The sequence below is a fragment of the Xenopus tropicalis genome, chromosome 1 (genome assembly GCF_000004195.4).
Source record: "Xenopus tropicalis strain Nigerian chromosome 1, UCB_Xtro_10.0, whole genome shotgun sequence".
NCBI lineage: Eukaryota > Metazoa > Chordata > Amphibia > Anura > Pipidae > Xenopus > Xenopus tropicalis.
The window spans coordinates 69,843,413-69,856,159 of record NC_030677.2 but is presented as its reverse complement, the minus strand read 5'-3'; the positions used below and the strand labels follow the sequence as shown (position 1 = coordinate 69,856,159).

The window sequence follows — 12,747 nt, the reverse complement described above, 5'->3', positions numbered from 1 at the left end:
AAATTTTGTCCAGGGCAGGCTGGTATCTTAAAGTGGCCCTGATGACAACTTTGAAATACGACCCAAATAAAAGTACCAGAACAGCACCAAACAATGTTTAATTGGTAAGCTATAAAGTGCAGAATATCTAATGGGCCCATTCATTAAAGCACACATTTTTGCTGGTTAAAGGCATGGTTGGAAAAAATTCGGAGTAACCACGACAATTTCTGATGTTCGAAAATGTCACAAAAATTATTTTCCTGGTTGTACAAAAATTTGTTGTTGCAATACGAACAGTGTCGGACTGGGACCCCAGGGGCCCACCAGAAAACCTTAGACACTAGATCCACTCTCTAAACAATTTTTCCTCCTTTCCTAACCCAATTTATTCTCCTAGTCTCTTTTATTTACATGCTAGCATCTATTCTTCCATCTATTTTTCCTCTTTGTTCCCATTCAGATATAGGGAATAGAGATGTAGCGAACTGTTCGCCGGAGAACTAATTCGCACGAAAATCATGTGTTCGCAAGTTCGCAAACTTTTAGCGATGTTCGCAATTTTGGGTTCGCCTTAGCTGGAGCCAAATTTTGACCTCTCACCCCAGAGCCAGCAGATACATGGCAGCCAATCAGGCAGCTCTCCCTCCTGGACCACCCCCGGACCACTCCCTTCCATATATAAACCGAAGCCCAGCAGCCATTTTACATTCTGCCTGTGTGTGCTTGATGAGTTAGCATTGGGAGAGAGCTGTGCAGGGGTTTGAGGGACAGTTTAGGTAGCTTTGCTGACTAGTAATCTACTTTCTACTGCTCTGTATGTAGCTGCTGTGGGCAGCTGTCCTGCTGATCTCATCTGCTGTAACCCAATAGTCCTTGTAAGGACTGCTTTTATTTTCTGATTACTGTTACTCTTCTTTTCATTGTGTACTGCAGCTCCGTCTGTGTGTGTTGGAGACAGGTGTGCTGCTCATAGTAGTGCACTAAGCACCAACCACACATTCACATCATTTTTTTAAATTTGTGTTTTTTTACTTTGCTACTGTAATTTATAGAGCCGAGTGCTATTAGTCTAGCTGTGGGGGACTGGTGTGCTGCTCCTAGTAGTTCACCCCCAGCACCAACCAGAGATCACTTTTTTTTTATTATTAATTTTTTTATTTTTTATTTAACTTACTGTTCTTTAATGTGTCCAGTGCTGTTTGCTGTTATTCATAGTAGTGCACCAAACACGTTACACATAGTAGTGACATTGCATTGCAATAAAATCACCTGAGCAATGTTTTTCCACCAGCAATAATATATTCCGTATCCGCTACTGCAGCGTTTTGTCTTTGCGTGTGAACCGGCTGTAACCTTTACACGACTTGATTGGCATGTAGACGCCGGACGTTTTTAAAGCAGTTTATTACACAAGTTTAGAAATGTAGTGTGATTTCTGCCCTTTACAGCAAAAAACGCAACGCTGTGTCAACAACGTATTTTTCAGAGAAATTTTTGCCCTTGATCCCCTCCTGCATGCCACTGTCCAGGTCGTGGCACCCTTTAAAAAACTTTAAAATCAGTTTTCTGGCCAGAAATGGCTTTTCTAGTTTTTAAAGTTCGCCATCTCATTGAAGTCTATGGGGTTCGCAAAGTTCGCACTTTTTTTTTTTGTGAGGTTCGCTACATCTCTAATAGGGAATGACCATGAAACAGGCCAAATGGTCAGGAGCAGGAGGGCCCACTTACACATGGACCCACCGGGAGTTTTCCTGGTATCCCTGTGGGCCAGTCCGACACTGAATCCGAAAGTCGCAAAATTTTCAGATCTGAGCGGTCATAAACAGCGCAAAATCCTTTCTGACTTTGAAACTTCAATGCGTGATTTTGGAAGCCTTCCATAGGACTCAATGGCACTGTACAGATCCAACCTGGCCAAAAGATAGTCACCAAAGACCAAAGAATGAATTCCGAAATGGTCGTAGTCTTTGCGAAAAATACGACTTTTCATAGAAGTTAATGAAACCACGGAAAAGTCGTGCAATTTTAATAATATTATCATGGTCATTACGAAAAGCTCTATAAATTAGAAATATTTTTTCTGAAAAAACAAATTGTGCTTTAATGAATGGGCCCCCATGTGTCAACAGCAATATGAAACAACAGCATTATAAAATGTATGGGTAATCTAAAATAAGCATAGTTCACAGTTCACTGCATTTGAGAGGAAATGCATTGCATTTGTTTCTCACTCTACTCTACAAGGGATCACACTGTCTTATCAGACTGACAATACTACAGTGATAAAGAGTGTTTGAGGAAGTCATGAGGAAAAAACACAAGAAGAGTTGGCGCCATTATGTATTAAGTCACATAACCAATGACACATGGCACATAGAGGCATATTTATGAAAGGTGTATAAATAAACCTGAGATGAAATTTATCACCCACTAGGAAACGTATACGTTCGATTTCTGTGACATGACCAGTGGCTTCTTTCACAGAATCCATGCAGTATTGCACTGGAAATTCCTTGGGGACTGAAGAAATGAAGTAGTGAAGACATTAACTTTCACATGTTCTGTTTTTTGTGGATTTATTTGTGAAGGCTGTAACAGGTTATTTTCTGCATAAAATCAGCATATATTCACCCTAAACAAAGATTGTTGTTCTTAGAGTGTCGCTGAAATATGTATATTCCTTACATTAATGTGGTGGCACTGGTGGGAAAATATGCTCCTCATTTACTGTTCAGTGCAACAGATTGAAGTGCACCACAATATACAGATATAGGACCCATTATCCGGAATGCTGGAGACCTGGGGTTTTCCAGATAAGGGGTCTTTTTGTACCTTGGATCTCCATACCTTAAGCCTACTAAAAAATAATTTCAACTTTAAATAAACCCAATAGGATTGTTTTGTGTCCAATAAGAATTAATTACATCTTAGCTGGGATGATCTACAATGTGCTGCTTTATAATTACAGAAAAAAAGGAAATGTGTTTTAAAATTTGGAATTATCTGCTTGAAATAGAGTCTATGGGAGATGACCTTCCTGTAATTTGGAACTTTTTGAATAACTGGTTTTCTGATAATGCATCCTACACCTGTACTTTTTAAATTAATTAATGTATGTAATATGATCAACACATACACAGATTTATAGATTAAACAGACATTCAAATCATCAGAGATCATGCAGAGATCTAGTAAAAAGCCTTTCAAGGAGCGCAGAGGCTTTTATAGCAGCTAAGAGAGGACCAGCTTCATAATACACTTGGCTTGGGAAATGAGATGTTAAATAGTGAAGTGACTCTGTCCCATTTTGCAGAAAAATTTGCGAAACGGCAAAACATTTTTTAAAACGCCTTGAAGTCAATATATAGGCATTTTTTAATATATTTTTTTTTGCTGCAGTTTCACAAAACATTTGCTGATGGCAAATGCGGAATTTGCTCATCACTAATGTTAAACAGTCAGGAATCCAGATACCTATGTGCTTATAAGTGTAGGTAAAATTTCCAAAACTTCAGTTCAAAACATTAAGGGGCAAATTTATCAAAGTACGATTTTCGTACCTTTAAAAAGCACGATACAAAAAACTTTTATTAAATACGATTTTTTTTGTATTGTGCTTTTTAAAGTACAAAAAATTAGTATCTTGAAATGCAAAAAAAAAATCGTATCTTATCGTATAATGTCTGAAAAGTAAGTTTTTTTCGTATCTGAACGATCGTAAACTGCAGGGAAACCTTTCTGACTTTGATCCTTCTGTGCATGATTTTGGAAACCTCCCATAGGAATCAATGGCACTCTGCAGCTCCAACCTGGCCCAAGGAAAGTCTCCCATAGGGCTCAATGGCACTCTGCAGCTCCAACCTGGCCCAAGGAAAGTCTCCCATAGGGCTCAATGGCACTCTGCAGCTCCAACCTGGCCCAAGGAAAGTCTCCCATAGGGCTCAATGGCACTCTGCAGCTCCAACCTGGCCCAAGGAAAGTCTCCCATAGGGCTCAATGGCACTCTGCAGCTCCAACCCGGCCCAAGGAAAGTCTCCCATAGGGCTCAATGGCACTCTGCAGCTCCAACCCGGCCCAAGGAAAGTCTCCCATAGGGCTCAATGGCACTCTGCAGCTCCAACCTGGCCCAAGGAAAGTCTCCCATAGGGCTCAATGGCACTCTGCAGCTCCAACCTGGCCCAAGGAAAGTCACAATACTGAAGCTTGAATGAATCCAAAACTTTTGTTCGAAAAAGTCACGCAAATGTACGAAAAAGGTGCAGAAAATACGCAAAAGTTGTAACCTTTCAAAAAAATACGATTTCTTTTGTATTCGGACCAGTCATACTTTGATGAATGTGCTCCTTACTTTTGTTAACAAAAACTATAACCATAACGTTCTTTGGCCAATCAGTTATGTTCTGGGGTTATTCTCAAGACCATTCAATTTGGCATAATAAGGGGGATCTATATACATTGTGTATACTTCTGTGACGAAGAAACTTGTGTGCAGTCACTCTGTACAATGGCAGTTTAAAATTCCACATTAAATCACCTTTAAAGAAAATGGAGGGGGTCCTATTTATACAACAATTAAGTAGAACATAGTTTTTTTATTTCAATTATTTATCTTTTATTGTTAAGCTTTATTTCTAACCTGTTTCAGAGTTGAACAATCTTGAATAAATCACCATTCAGTAATGCAGTCCATCATTAAAGCAGAAGGAATATTGAGAAGAAAACCCAGTATCAATTCTAAAATGTACATTTCCATGGAAGAGCCGATAATCTAAAGCTCCCCAACTAGGTGCACAGCCAGGGCAGTTACTAATCATATCCCAACTACAGATGAATTTAACCCTGTACTATACTGGTAATAAGGGTAAAAAAGAGCTGTAGTTGGGATTTAATCAGTACCTGACCCTTTAAAACCCAGTGGGTGAACATCAGCCTTTACTGTATGTCATTCCATAAAACTGGAAATTTTAGAAGCAATATTAGGCATTATGAGGAAGTGTTATAATACGCTGAATACACTATAAATAATAAACAGTTAAAAAGATTTTTTTTTCTTGAGTCTAGATAATCCCTTGTAACCTATGTCTAGCTAGTGCTGACTTGAGTTTAGAATACACTGCAAATTGCCCCTAGGATATAAATTTCAGTTAAATGACTATTTTGAGCACTAAGCTACACTATACACCCTAACAACCTCTTCAGTCATGTTGAATCATATTTTGCTTAGAATTAAATTCACGCTTCTAGCTTTATGCATGATTACAAAAAATAACCAATATGCAAATTGTTGGTTTAAATATCTAAACCATGTCTTCCTTAACATGACAGAATATGTATTACTCTGCTATAGGCAAGTCTTGATAACCCGCTCACTCTTCTAACCCAGAGGTTATTTGACCTTTAATTAAAGAGAAAATTTGTTGTCCTTCTTTCAAGAGAGAGCAAATAATGAACTCATTAAAATGAGGCTAGTGTTTGGCCCTAGAGCAGTAAGCGCTGAAGTCTCATTAGCAGCTAACAATTCAGTGCATGGCACATGAATAATGCTAATATGGCAGAGCAAAATGTCTTGGCACATTCAATTTTAGAAGAATCAAATTCTTATTGTCAGTGATATCCATGGCATGAAGTTTTAATGCACTTAAAGAAAAGTAATTTACCTTCTATTAGTCAGGAATGTTAGCAGTAAAAGCCTTAAAAGTTTGCAATGCAAACAAAGAAGTGGAATGTGATTAATTCGTTGTACTAGAATTGCTGGAAAACAGAAATTCTGTATGAGAAAGATGAGCTAGAGAGCTACAGAAAAATAATCGTAACCTGCATGTAAAGACAAAACGGGCGCCACCGCGTAAAAAAAGTTGTGCAACACCTGTGTTTCATGAAATTTTCTGTCATTTTGCAAATTTTTTGATGAAGCAAAACAGGACAGATTCACTTATAACTATAAGTAAAATAAAAGAACATACATATATATATATATATATATATAACATAGTGGAAATAAATGCCGCACTCACAGGACTTACTGAAAAATAAAGAATGCTTTTATTGTGAAAAAAACGTCAATCTAACGTTTCGGCCGTATCCACAGCCTTTGATACGTTAGATTGACGTTTTTTTCACAATAAAAGCATTCTTTATTTTTCAGTAAGTCCTGTGAGTGCGGCATTTATTTCCACTATGTTGCAATTGTTCTGATACTGCACCCAGGCATCCTTTGGATCTAAATAGACGTGAGTGCCTGCTTTCCTCCATTTTTTATATATATATATATATATATATATATATATATATATAGTTGCATCAGAGATGCTCAGTAAATACAGGGATGAGTGTGTGATCTAAGTTTAAGGGTAACTTCCATTCACAAAAGGGCTGGTAACAAGTGCAACCATTTTCAATAATAGGGGCATTAGCCTGTAAGCACCAAAATCAGATGCTATACAAGTGATCCAATTGGTGTAAAAAAACAAAAAAGGAGAACAGGAAGAAGAAGAATATGAAAAATCTGAAATAAAGAAATGAAGACCAATTAAAAAGTTGCTTAGAATAGGTCCAAATATATTCTACTAAAACTGTATGAATTTCGCCTTCAAACCTGCTCACCCACAAACATGTTTTAGTACTAGAATTTCTTCTTGCCAAGCAAGGTATAGCCTACATAGAGGTTTACTTGTTTAAAAGCAGCAAACCAAACAATTTTGGAGGTAGCGGTACTGGCCCTTCCCAGGTGTAATAATATAACTGAATTGTCTTGTAAGGTTGTAAGGTGGTTGTACATAAAGCGAGTCAGATGTGTGGGTTGGTGCGGCTTGTGGCATTTGCTATAGAGTAGGTTTAAGATATTTAAGATATGTTTTAGATGCAAGGTTGACTGTAACACAAAATGCGTCTTGCAAAATCAAGGTGGTTTACCTTTATAAATGTAAATGCCTGTTCTATTTAAGAAATATGCTTGGGGTTTAGGATTTCATATAAGTTATGTATCGGTACATTAAAGCTTTATCTGTCTTTGAAAGGTCAAACTGTAAGGCAAACTAGAAATTTCTAATAAATTCAGACCGTCTCTCCGACTAATACCACGAACAGAAACTAAAAGAGATTCAACAAAGACGTTTCATAATATATTTAATAAGTTTCAAGAATTATATACAAGAACTGAATATCTAGCAGGTTAAACAAGAAACTTGACTGACAGGCCAGTTTTTGTGTGGAGATAAGGTTCTTTGGTTCAGACCTGTGATGTTTATCTTGTCCTAGATATGAGATTACTGGCACTAACCATTTAGTTGTCCATCTTGTTTCTTACATGCTAATGGTTCTATGTCTCATTTTGTCTCTTACCATATACAGTAACAGTGATGGTTTCGATAGCTTACATTGTTCTAATTTCTCCATTTCAGGCCTTGTTAGAGACACAAAATTTGTTGCGAACTCAGGTTTCAAATTTCACCTTCAACCTTGGATTTTCAGGGAAATTTTATCATACCGGTAAGTAGAAAAGCATACATTCTTTTTTATTTTTGCAGAATTAACTTATGTAAGAATACAAAATGCCAGACATTAAAATACAGGTCTGTATCTTCAATTACGAATTAATTTTTGGGGTAAGATACAAAAAAAAAGTTTTCTTGTATAGTCAACCATAGCAACCAATGTTTGCCCACGTCTAGTCACCCTTAGCAACTAGTCAGCAGGTATCATTCACTGGTCAACTAAAAGCTCATCAGTGATTGATAACTGTGAATAACTGCTATTATGAATAGACCTTTTCTTAACAAGGCCCCATAAAAAATGTGCCTAAACTGTAGTACTGTCCTAATAGGGCAGCTATACCAATTCAGATGGTCACCAAACCTTAAATGGGGTTATATGTTTATATTAAGCACACCATCTCTGTGTAATTACCAGAATAAACTATCAATAGAAGTGAGAGGTTAAAAATATTATATTATAATGATTATTATTTAAAAAATACAATATTAATCTGCATTTTTCCATTTAACATTTTTATGTTACATTTACTGAAAAAGAAAAATATGTAGCAAAATATTGAGACCAGCAGAGGGTTGAACATAATATTCCCAATTCACTTGGTCAGCCCTGTAAATAATAAATTGCCCCTATAAATAATATTGTACATGTAACAATAGACTTTTTGTACCCTTTCAGATCCACAAAAATATATACAGCTTAATAACTTTGCCTACCGACCTAGCCTGCACTGTACATTATTTGAAGCAAAGTTATTTTTTATATCCTGGCAATTTCTCTATATCTGATATGAAGATAAAGGATTCATTAAAAGTGCTCTAACCTCTATAGTGTACAACATGTGGCACAGAGATCCCATTCACTACAATGGAAATCTGAATGCATCATCTAAGCCTTCTGCCTGTATAATCCCAACTAATATCATATAATGCAAAAACAAGAAAAACCCATTTGTATACACTTGCACAGGATACAAATTGAATTTCAGTTTTTATTCCATTACAAGTTTCCATTTTTGGTGTTTATCTATCTATTGATAGTTTTTTTATGGGAGGCTTTGTGACATTTTCAACAGAAATGATCGTGTTTTTTTCCAATCGTTCTTTTAACCACCCAAAATTTGTGCTTTAATGAATGGACCCCTTAGCATTCTAGCATCTACGCCAACAATCAGATCACATAGATCATTTATGATTTAATAAGAAGGATTAATTAAATTCAGACTGGAAATATTAAGGTAGCATAGTCATAACAGACACAGAGAACTCCAAGGAGGCATTTATCAACATTTTGATTTTAATGGTTTCAGAGTTTTTTGAAATCACAACTCAACTTTCCGTGAATGGCAGTCATTTATGAAAAGATGTGAATTAAAAAGGCACAAACAGAAAAAAAATGAGCGTTAACCACTATTCAAAACCCCCAAAAACTCACAAATCACAAAGCAAAGATAGAACTTCCAGCTGTAAAAGAGGCATCTGCCATTGACTTCTATATGATCTTGACAGGTTTTAGGTGGCATATTTTTTGTTTTGTCACAGTTTAACATAATTGTGAAAAAAAGGTTTTGTTCTGCAAACAAAAACACAAATCATGAAAATAAATCAAGCATTAATATATGCCCCCTCCAGTGTTTTCCTGAACACAAAACAAAGAGTGAGATGACAGAAGTGATGCACAAACTAGGATCCCTTCATTAGTAATGTACTCATCCAGGATGATGCCTTTATAATTGACCCCCACTGTCAGCTTGGATTTAAAGTAGTGCGTTCAACTTAACTAATATAAATTAATTTTACTCTTCTAACAACTAAATCAAAAAGGCATTAAGTCTTGGTTATTCTGTTGGTTTTATATATATTATCGTAGATTATCATGGATTTCTCCCTCTTTTTATAAAATTCTCTACTAATTTAATGTTAAAGAGAGTGCCCAATTTTGGTTCTTATTCTGCCTATCCATGCCCTCATATAGGCCTATTTGCAGGTTCATATTCTACAATGAGAAGGAATGAGCAGAAATCAGTACACATCTATACTTCTAGTCTGTACTATATTTATTCAACACTAAGGGGCTGATTTATCAAATCTGAATTTCGGACATTGAAAAGTACGCTTAGGAAAAGTTTGTATCAAAATTTCGGATTGCATCGTGATCGGACGAAAATACGAACGATCGTAAAAGGCACAAAAAAACGTTCTGAACCTTCTGTGCATGTTTTTGGAAGCCTCCCATAGGACTCAATGTCACTCTGCAGCTCCAACCTGGCCCAAGGAAAGTCACGATACCTAAGCTTGAATGAATAATAAAACTTTCATACTTATTTCGACAATACGATTTTGTTGCACAAATTGTTGTACGAAAAAGTTGCAGAAATTAACGGAAAAATCACAGAAAATACGCACAGTTCAAAAACTTGGAAAAAATACAAATTTTTAGCATTTGGACACAATCATACTTTAATGAATAGGCCCCTTATAGTTTTCACTGTGGTTCGATGCTGATGCTGTACAGATCCCCTCTTTTGTTTTTCTCACCACTTCTTGCTGTCAAATGTGAATGTGCCTTTCAACTATGTCCTTAAAGTTAACCATGTCTTTCTCCAACAGCAACCCCCCCACTAAATCCTCAAATCTAAATTTATGAATTTATGCACACACTGCATACCTAAATGATATATTCAAAGTGCAAATTAATTTCCAAGGCAAAACAATGAAACCCATTATAACTAAGGTCTACAATTAGTAGCTGCTAATTTCCCTGTGCACCAGAAATGAAAGGCTTGCACACATCACTGCAACCTAATCACACCTACCAAAAATGTAATTTACTTTAAGATACAGATGTCTTTAGTAAAGAATAGAATATTGTGTTTTAATGAGAAATATATGTTGCAATCCACCACTCATACCAACATACACAATCATCATAATACCACTGTAAATTTGTCTTATTATTGGTATGTGAGCAAACATTAATGTCTGTTGTATTAAGCAAAGTAATGACCTACAATAGCTGTGCCATTTATTTCTAAAAGGACAAATTATATTTAACATGACAAGCACAAATTTCTAGCTTAAGGAAATGGATAGGACAACCAAGGATGCTCTGCTTTCTTACTGTGAACGTAAGAAGGAGGTAGAGGGATAATTCAGGAAGACAAATGAACTCAACCTCTTTTTTTTATTAATGAATTGTCTAGCAGTACAATGGGACAATAAATGAACCTGCATTAGCATGGCTCCCCAAGCTGCACAAGCAAACATCAGCCTCACAAAGGCAGCGATAAGGAATGATTTATCATTTTTGCACATTAAAATTCACAAAAGGGTGAAAGAATTGTAGAATTTCAATATTTTAGCAAATAGTGCTATCTAAAGTTAACATACATATCTAAATACCTGTATTTTGCCACTGAAAATGATTTAATATATAAATGGAAAATGCACATATACATATGTAGTATTTCCTAAATTAAAATGTAATAACAATAAAACTTAATAACCTAATAATTATAATAGCTTCTACGGCCTTGACACACTGTAAAGTTAATTATATAAGCAACAAAATAAAGATAAGTCTTTTTATGGCATTTTGTGACATTTTAGTGCTTAACAAAATTACACTTTGCCATTCTTTTTATAAACAAGTTTAATTACAGACTGTAAAGAATCATGTTTGGAAAGTTACAAGAAATTATATTCTGGGGATTTATTACTTCATAAAATAATAGCTTTGATAATGAACATGCTTATTTGTGAATGCGTTTACTAAATGGAAGCCATTTATTTTATTTATATGAATCATTTTCTGTTATATTTTAAGACCCTTTAGTCTTATAAATTGGAAAAGTAAAGTAGGAATAAAAAAAAAGCTAAATATAAAAGGAAAGACAGAAAAACTGAATTAAGTATAAGTTTAGCAAAGGGCCATCAAAGTGGCCAATCAGAGGTTTTATTTATTTGTTTACTTAAATAAACTTACAAACAAAGCCTAGCAAGTTTTCTATATTCTTATATTTTAAAAAAGTGTTGCTTCTACAAAACTAGGGATGCACAAAATCCCGGATTTGGTTTGGGATTCGGGCCGAATCCAGCCTTTTTTTGAAGGATTCGGTTTTGGCTGAATCCACGGTCGCGGTCGAACCGAATTCAAATTAGCATAAATGAGCATATGCTAATTAGCACCCAGAAGGGTTAAATGGTAGGGGAAAAATTTTTTGCTGCGCACTGAATGTGCAGCAATTTTTAACCCTTCTCAATCCTAATTAGCATAGTCAGGGTTCTTTTAGGAGACTCAAAGCACTAAAAAAAACGCCAGGGCCAAACGATCGGATTATTTATTTTTTTTAACTTCAAGCTCCCCAATATCGCCCACCCATAGGTGGGGATATTGGGGGAAGATCCGCTCGCTTGGCGATCTCGCCAAGCGAGCGGATCTTACCGTGTATGGGGACCTTTAGTGCTAAGGGAAATTTGTACAATGGAAATTATATGAATTCTTGAAGTAACAGGCAGTTGACTCCCCTGAAACATTGAACTGGTTATGGCTCAATAGATGGGTTAAGCACCGGTAAAAAGAACTGATGTGTGCAGCTCTTATTTTCTTCATTTATTGCTGATTGAGATGTGAGCCAGGCATCCATGGTGCAGCACCATCTAACATTTGCACACAGGTTAGTCTGGGGAGTGAGGCAGATTGGATAAAGAAGTAATATTAAATTGCCTTATTGGTCTTATTTGTAAAACCTTTGTACTTGAAGTTTTTCAAGTACAAAAAAAAAAATTTAATTTGAATTTTTTTTATATACAGTTGATTTAATTTAGTTCCTGGTATATAAATGCTCTTCACCATTACTTTCTCTGTGTGTGAGAAGATAGATAGATACAGATAGAATAATATGTTCTCTTGTACTGTAGGATTACATATATAATGTTCATTATCTTTGCTTATTATAATAATATTTAGCGGTCACTTTAGCTGGAAAAAAAAACTGTTTTGGTGTTTATATTTAAAATACATGAATTGTGGAGAAAAGTAAACCCAAAAATAACATTTTGCCTGCTAAAAGAAAATGTAATTCTACATTATCTGTGGTCTACCTGACACAATATCTGACTCCAATTTAGTCTGTCCTAAAAGTCAGAGCAAATGAAACTTGTGGATTTTAATCTAATATAGTATGCCGCACCACATTTACAGGGTAATGTAATAAAATTTACAGATTTGCACCAGATATATTAATCTCATAGCAACGGGTAAGCATGTACAATT

At 35.7% G+C, this 12,747-nt stretch overlaps 1 protein-coding gene across 1 annotated transcript in view; it reads left to right on the top strand.

Annotated features, from left to right (window-relative positions):
- Positions 1 to 12,747, top strand: part of ndst4 (N-deacetylase/N-sulfotransferase (heparan glucosaminyl) 4) — a 138,439-nt gene that overhangs the window by 39,680 nt on the left and 86,012 nt on the right. The window contains exon 3 of the mRNA XM_031903014.1: positions 7,383 to 7,470. Coding sequence (XP_031758874.1) covers positions 7,383 to 7,470 — 88 coding nt within the window. The remainder of the gene's footprint in view (positions 1 to 7,382; positions 7,471 to 12,747) is intronic.